The 8,582-nt window shown below is 38.9% G+C and overlaps 1 protein-coding gene across 3 annotated transcripts in view; it reads left to right on the top strand.

Moving 5' to 3' along the window:
* Positions 1 to 7,246, top strand: part of LOC146005279 (beta-glucuronidase-like) — a 57,676-nt gene extending 50,430 nt beyond the window's left edge. For all 3 annotated transcript variants that reach the window (XM_083144397.1, XM_083144399.1, XM_083144400.1), the window contains exons 12-13: positions 2,221 to 2,359; positions 6,964 to 7,246. In XM_083144397.1, the coding sequence (XP_083000523.1) occupies positions 2,221 to 2,359; positions 6,964 to 7,091 (267 nt within the window). In that variant the 3' untranslated portion in view covers positions 7,092 to 7,246. The remainder of the gene's footprint in view (positions 1 to 2,220; positions 2,360 to 6,963) is intronic.
* The last annotated feature ends 1,336 nt before the right edge of the window (positions 7,247 to 8,582 follow it).

The following is an 8,582-nucleotide window of genomic DNA, read 5'->3' on the forward strand; positions in this document are numbered from 1 at the left end:
AACTTTCCCGGGGATGTCATAGGCAACAAATTATAATAATGATAAAAACAATACTAATATTTTAAAATTGCGCCTTACCTCTAATACGCAGTTAAATTAAGTGTAACTTTCGATAAGATTGCACATGTACCATTCCTCAGCAAACTGTTGACTGACTAACCGTTGAAATAGCGGTAAGAAAATTTGTTACAGCAATAGAAGCTTACATGCTCTACATGTGTTCATTGTTGGATTTCAATAAAATGGATTTTTTTCTAGTTAGCAGTTACCAAAGCGGACGATAATTTAAATTCGTTCATTATTTTGACTTTAAATTATAAAGAGGACTGAAGCAGTGCACATTATTACGAGAGAGCCATAAAAAGTACGTTCTCTGTTGAATTAAAGTGAATGAAAAAAGCCAAAAGGAACATGCTTGCCAAAATCTTAGCTATGGTCCGAATGCGCTGGTTGGTTGGTTGATTTGGTGTTTTAAGTGCACTTTATGCACAGTGAGGCTAATCTGGACTGAGCCTACAGTTTAAAGTGGAATTCGAACCACTTGTGCCTCCACCGGGTATCGAACCTGGGATCCCTTGCCGAATGCACTGAATTCATCACTGGGCTTACTGTGCTATGTGGGATTCATGCTACTGCTGCATAGCATGCTTTCGACGTCTCCTTGATTTAAAATATCAGGGGATGAAAATAAATTATGCAGTTCAGAACTATGGAACCTCCATCCGTCTTCCCCTCCCTCTAAAAATGGAATAATTATTATATATCTATAATTTTTTTTCAGAAAGAAAGTAGGGTTGAGCCGATGCCGATCGGCCTATACCAGTGGTATCGGTATCGGAAAGTATCGATTGGAATTCATCTACCGATACCAGACGATACTTTTCCGGCGTTTTGGTCTTTCACGGGGTTCTCAAAAATGCCGCACGACACTTTCGCGGAGTTCAATTATCCTGAAAATTATGCAAAATGTAACTTTTTTTTCACCAATTTTGCACGAGAAACCATATTTTCTGATTTCATAGCATCTATTTTAATATTCTGGTGTACCCTTAACTTGTGAGGTGCGGTCTCACAGACCGCTTGAAGTTTTGGAAGTTTCAGATTACCGCCTTTCGTTCAAGTTAGTGTCGCCACCTTCCATCTACCTTACGCAATGGTGTCCTTGGCCCTCCTCACAGCATAAGTTTCTCGCCAGCTTATTGCGTGTAAGGAGTGCGGTTTGCCTGACGTACCCCACAAGGAGCGTTATGGCGAGTGACACGCAGTCTTCTATTAGAATTCTTCTATTTTGAACACTTTTTGCTTTCTGTAGTTAAATTGCACTTACTAGTTGCTAAATATATCATAAAATGTTATTTTTTGTGTATATTTTTGACAATACGACAAGTCAAATGAATATGTTCACATTTATAATATTTTTTGTAGATGAATAAACTAATGAATATAGTAGCTATATAACTTACGTTCTGGCACCAATTATCAAATCAGTCACTAATACCCATAATGTATTATTCTTCAATATCAGAAAGTTAAATTGGTAATTTATGTTGAGGCAGGGGTGAAAAAATTCAGAGCGGTCTGACAGACGTACCTCAAAAAGTATTTCCCAGTATAAGCACCTCACAAGTTAAGGGTTGCATATGATCAGTGGCGGCGATTGAGTTCCAAAACTTGGTGTCGAAGAGCCAAAACTAGGGGGGCAAGGACAGTTTACTTTCCCTTGGTAGATAAGGTTTAGCATAGTGCAGGAGCAAAAGATGCAAAAAGCGGGGGCCTCGCCCTCTCCCACTAATCGCCGTCACTGGATATGATTGCAGAAGAATACAAAATTGGTGTGTATTTTCACCAATATTGACCAATATTTTGAACAAATTTCAATTATTGCAATTTTCAAGTATCGTTATCGGTGGAAGGTGGTATCGACTCAGCCCTAGAAAAAAGTAATTTCTATAATAATTTAGCTAAGCATATTGCCAAATATTTGCGTTCATCTGAGTAGCCATTGTGGCCGACCGCGTTGAGTGATCTACTCAGAATGTTACCAACGAGTCTCGGCTTAGGCACGAATCTATTTTCATCATTCCGCCTCATCATCATTCATCTTCATTGTCGCAATTGGCCTAAACAAGCAGAAAATCCACTCAACCGTGAAAAAACGCTGGCTTGTATACACTTTGCCTCAGTGGAAGCAATGATTGCCTCATAATTCTATTTCTCCAGGACCCTCCAAGCATGTGGACGGAAGACTATGAAGTAGCCCTGATGGAGGAGTATTTCAAGGGATTCGATACGTTGCGACAGGAAGGTGTTCTGATAGGGGAGATGATATGGAATTTTGCTGACTTCCAAACACAACAAGGTAAAAATTTTGTATAATTTCCAGTAAACCTTTAGATTATACGAGGATATTGTATAGGCCTAGGACGGGTCCATGGATTGTTGGTGGTTGCATGTTTGATTGGTTCGGGCTCAATATCATATGTTCTATGCACTCATTACAAACTCGGCTGTTCCTCAGCAAAACATCTGTATGTATATTTTCGTTGCGGTTTTATAAATCTACACAATATAGATTTGTAGAAATAATGTGGAGCACTGAGAACCACAGGTATATTTCATTTTCATTTTGCTTGTTTACTTTCCCCCTTACATGTTGCCAACTCTTGATGATATATTGTCCTCTTTCGTATATTAAGAACATTTATATGTTTTTACATAATATTAATTTGTATTATTCTTAACTATATCACACCAAGCACAATTATTTCAATTAATTTTTGTATCCTTTGTGTATTTGTTTTCAATCTTTTTTTTTAGTGTGTAGACTACCCTTTGTTCTCAATTTTGTATTTGTTCTTTATGTGTTTTCTGTGTTTGTTTCTTTCTTCCTTTTTTGTTTATTATTGTACAAACATTTAGTATGTATAATATATTAAGTATGTGTATATATTCATTGGGGTTAGGTGGTAGAACAGCCGCAGGCTGAACCTCGCCCTTTAATAAAGGAAAATTGAAATTGAAAATTGAAATTGCCTTTTTGGGTCTTGAAAATATTAGGTAAACCACAACGTTTGCTTTTTGAGTATAATTTCCATAGGAAATTGGGCTGTTGAGAAAACTCTAATGTTGAAATTTCAGTTCCAGATTATGTTTTTGTGATTTGACGAAAAGGTGTAGAATATTTATGCACCAGTGGCGGCGATTGGGTTCCAAAACTAGGGGGGCAAGGTGCCAAAACTGGGGGGGGGGGCAAAGACAGTTTTCTTTCCCTCGTAGATAAGGTTTAGCATAGTGCGGGGGCAAAAGTGGCAAAAAGTAGGGGACAAATGCCCCCTCGCCCCCCTAATCGCCGTCACTGACTATTACGATTTTATAATTAAAGTCTTAAAGATAAAGGTCGTGACATTATCTAGAATGTTCGAGTAGATAACAGTTTACTGTTCAAGTTAGCTCGCTTCGCAGGTTGTATTGTTTTGTGTGTGCTTCGTTATTTGTAGAGAAACGAATAAGCATGACCAAGAAGCGTACATGTATGTAGTTTCCAGTGTTCGGAAAGTTACTTTTTTAAAAGTTACAGTTACTTGCCTAAAAAAGTAACAGAGTTACAGTCACAGTTACTCGATTTAAAAAGTAACTCAGTTACAGTTACTTGTGTTTGAAAAGTAACTGTAAGTTACTTTTACAGTTACTTCATACTGAAAGTTTTCTTGCAAACAATTACATTGTATATATAACTGATGATCATTAATTGGAATAAAATAATAATATGAAGACGGTTCTGAAGAATAAAGTTGTTCTCAAGAAGATCGGTTGTTCTGATAAATACTTCTGTCATTCCTCAACTTCGACGTAGGACTAACATCAAACGCTAACAAGAGGCAGCAGAAACACTATGTAAATGTATTATAATTAGACTTAACAGACTTTTCAGGAAAAAAACGGGGGGGGGGGGGTAAATTGACCTCCTTGGTGATAGACGCATGATAAAAGGAAGAAGAAGAATTTGTATTCTATAGCATGTTATTGATTGGTTGTTATAGTGACAGTGTGTAAGATGTACGTGAATGGCTTCCAGGCATTAAAGTTATATTGTTTAATTTGAACCTACGTATTTTGTATGTCTTGTGCATGTATACATAAGAAATCACACACAAACAACAAGGCTTACATCTATGGCGCAGTCGTACAGGATATTCTTGGTGATTCTTCGTAAGAAGAAGTATGGATGAAGACGTCACGAAGAGTACGCGACGATCATCATTCCAGCATAGGTTTATGCAAGCAGAAATTGTGTCGGCTTGATCAATTTCTACGGTAAGAACCAAGATTACACGGTTTGTGTACTATTTACAATAATTGCACAAGGGTAAGGTTCAATCAATGCGATACAAATTGTGTCTACGGCGTAGATTACAATAATTGTACAAGAACAAAGTTTAAATCAGTGTGATACGGATTGTGTTTACGATATTGTGATATTTAGTTGACCACAATTATGAATATGTTAGGTTTGAATTTATTCTCTGAGTTCCGGCCAGATTCGGAAGAAATAGAAGATTATTTAACGAGGTTTGAACAGTCTTGCTTGGCTCATGATGTTAATGAAGCCAGGAAGGTGCCCATACTGATTGCAGTTATAGGACCTGAAACATTCAAAGTACTGAAGATTATCCTATCACCTGAACCAATCGAACGGCAAGCGTATTCGATCCTCAGGGACAATCTGCTTAAATATTATGGCCAGAGAACAAACAAATATGTGGAACGTTTTAAGTTCAGGCAATGCATGCAGGAAAGCGGCGAGGATGCAACACGATTTATGGTACGTGTTAAGGAACAAGCACTAAAATGTAGTTTTGGCCAGTACTTACAGGAAGCCATTGTAGAGGAAATAATTGTAGGCGTTCGGTCTGACGCCATTAGAAAGAAATTACTATCTGAACCTACATTGACTCCAGCAAAATGTCAAGATATTGTGCTTCAAATGGAATTAATTGAACGGGAAACACAAATGTTCGCACATCGTGAAAAGGAATGTAGTTCTAATATAGTTGCATTTGCTGGGACACAGAAATTTAAACCATGTTTCCAGTCATCGCAAGCAAGCAAAAAGAACTTTGTTACTCCTCGGGATAAAAGTAATAAAAGCACTGAAGAATGTGATAGATGCTCCAGAAGGCATGATCTTGGACATTGTCCAGCAAAATATTCGATATGTTCATTTTGCAAAAAGAAAGGTCACTGGCATGTAAAATGCAAGTTTAGGAAAAATAATGGTGGAGTTGCGACTAAGACAATTACAAGTGATCAAATATCTACGTCTAATATTAAACCTTTAGACGCTATTGTTGAACAAAACATACATAACGAATTTCATGGTTTGTCTTTATTGCACGTTGAGGTTAGTGATTCTCATCCGCCAGAAGATAATACTTGCACTATTTCATCGAACACAGAAAATACACAAGTGGAAGATGCAACACTCACTCGTTCAAAAGCAAGGAGTGTTAGTTTCAAGCCAAGAGCACAAGCTATAGATGGCACTAATGTTCTGGTGTCAGCAGAACCGTGCGTAGTTGATTTGTGTATTGATAAGCGAATTGTACAATGTGAACTAGATACTGGATCTACGGTTACTCTGTTTAATAACAAGTCTTTCAAACAATTGTTTCCACATCGGCGAACACAATTTACTTCACTAACGTTACGAGGCGTGAATAATGATACGTTAAAGTTGAAAGGTCAAACCTTAGTGGATTTATCATTGAATGATGTATTGTATGAATTGCCGATTATATTGTGTGAAGAAGAACTGCGTTATCCGTTGATTGGACGTTCATGGCTCGACATTATTCATCCGGGTTGGAGAAAACTGTTAGCACAATGTAACACATTGTTCACAAATACGGGGTCCGAACGAAATGATAACGCAGATATTAATACTAAAATACCGGAAATTGAAGGTTTGAGAGCACAGCTGAAGAAGAAACTTGACCAGCAAGAAAAGGAGAAGAAAGAAGAGCATGTGAGGCAGTTGGCTCAGAAGGCGAGAGAAGAGAGAGCTGGAATTCGAACACAGGCAATGAGAAATAAGGATGTTGAATCAATGGAAAGTGACCAACTGCGATACAAGAGACATAAATATATGACTGAACGGGAAAGGCGAGAGGATCGCCCACCATTTCTTGGATCACGGCGGGGCCGAGTAGAGAGGAAGAGACTTGACAAAACTTATCTTGCATATCTTCCGAATGATCCAGTCTGGGTGCAGACCCTAAGGTAAATTCTCCGAAGCATGTACCAGGAATGCTATTGTCTAAAGTTGGCAACAGCCTAATATATAAAGTGCAGTTGTTCGACGGATTGACACGAACGGTACACGTCAGGTGGCTACGAAAACGTGAGTGTGAACCAAACCCCTCATCAACATATCTACCTGATTCAAACCTTGAATCGATACCAGAAGGACAGCCGGAGGATACAGAGGGAAGAGATAACCAAAATCAACCAAACACAGACGCTGGGCACACACCAATCAGAAGATCGAATAGACTTAAGAGACCTCCTGATAGATACGGTGAGACCAGCACTTAAAACAAAAAAAAAGAAACTCCAGGAGGAGATGATAGACGCATGATAAAAGGAAGAAGAAGAATTTGTATTCTATAGCATGTTATTGATTGGTTGTTATAGTGACAGTGTGTAAGATGTACGTGAATGGCTTCCAGGCATTAAAGTTATATTGTTTAATTTGAACCTACGTATTTTGTATGTCTTGTGCATGTATACATAAGAAATCACACACAAACAACAAGGCTTACACTTGGGACGTCCCGTTTTTGAGCCAAAACATTAAGGTAAGATTCGAATACAAGGTACAAAATAAGACACTAATGCAATTTAGGACATGCTGAGAAAGGTCAGATCTTTTCTGGGTCCTCATTAATCTTTTGTTCGTTGCAGCCATCCACCGTGTCGTTGGCAACAAGAAGGGGTTGTTCACCAGAGAGCGTCAACCGAAGGCTGCTGCCCGTGCAATGAAGCAACGGTATCAAGCCCTGGCGGAGGAAATAGACAACTTCCGGTGGTAGATGAAGGAACAAGTAGTCACTAGATGACAAATATACAGAAGGAACAAACAGATAGACAACAAAAGCTGAACACGACAAGCTAACGGCAAAGGCACTGAACTTAAAAAATATGTATCAAGAATTAATGTAAAGATCCGTGTATTTTAATTCTATGTTCCGACTAATTAAACTCTATTGCAAAGTATGTCTAATATAAAGTTTAATTTTCAGCACCTCTTAGTACAGTTTGTACATACCTGCGTGGAATTGTCTCTGCCAGTGCTACCGCAACGGGATCTGTTGCCTTTGAAACACAGTAACTTCTACGTTGCCTGGTTTCTCCCAGCGTAGAGATGATAATTATTGAAGATTAGGCACACGCAGGAGATGTACTACGTAGAAATTTTCAGCGAAAAATGCAGACGATTACACGCAGGTGCAACAGCAACAGCGAAAAATCAGGCGAGTCCAAGCCAGCTCAGTAGCTCAGTGGTTAGAGCAATGGCACGGTATGCCAGAGACCCGGGTACGAGTCCTGGTCGAGCCTGCATTTTCCGCTGAAAATTTCTACGTAGTACATCTTCAACATATACGAGACATGCTTGACCAAGAGACCCTATTCGACTTTATGTAGAGAGAAAAATAAAATTCTGGACGTAACAGCCTCACCATCCAAACTCTACAATCCACAATATAGGTCAGAGGAAGCCAAGTTGACATATTCTCAAAATGCAGTGTCTTGGTCCATAAGAACATACAACTACATGTAATTGTTTGATTGAATTGCTTTATTTTACTTCGCTTTTTGTGCCACTTTTGGCTAATTTGCGAAGATGGGGATGAGTGATGACATGATGCAATTGATGAATGGACACTCACAAACATCCGTGCCCAGGCCGGAATTCGAACCCGGTACCTGAAGTGTCGTAGCACGGTGTGCTAACCACTCCGCCACGAGGGCCGAACACAACTACATGTATCTTCACACAGACGTTCCCATCCACCCCAGGTCCTATGATGCACTCCTCCCAAAAGATAGATTTTTTCCTAGCCCCCCACCCCCCATCATGCCGAATTATTTAATCAAATTATTTTGGTCAGACAAAATTTGCGGAACAATATAATAGACATATTTAAGCAATATGAAAATGTACAAAACTGCTCAGGCTGATTGCCATTTTATCTCTGGTTTTTCTTAACAGTTCGTCTGCTTGATTAACCTTGTATTAATGCGAACAGAACGCCTCCACCCCTTCCAAACCGATTTTAAAAGTACAAGAGGTGATGTTTCATTTGAACCCCATCACCGTGACCACCCACAGGTAGGTAGATAAACTGTACATAACACCTATAACTAAAGATCAATAACAAGTCAATCAAAGAAATGATTCCCCCATTTTTGTGTGAAGATTTATGGAATTGGTATAAAATGTTGTCCCCCCAAAAAATTTCCCATGAAGCAAGCGCGTTATGAAACCCCCCTGTGGGCACCCCTGATTTCACATACTATCA

The sequence above is a fragment of the Lepisma saccharinum genome, chromosome 23 (assembly GCF_977018435.1).
Source record: "Lepisma saccharinum chromosome 23, izLepSacc3.1, whole genome shotgun sequence".
Lineage (NCBI taxonomy): Eukaryota > Metazoa > Arthropoda > Insecta > Zygentoma > Lepismatidae > Lepisma > Lepisma saccharinum.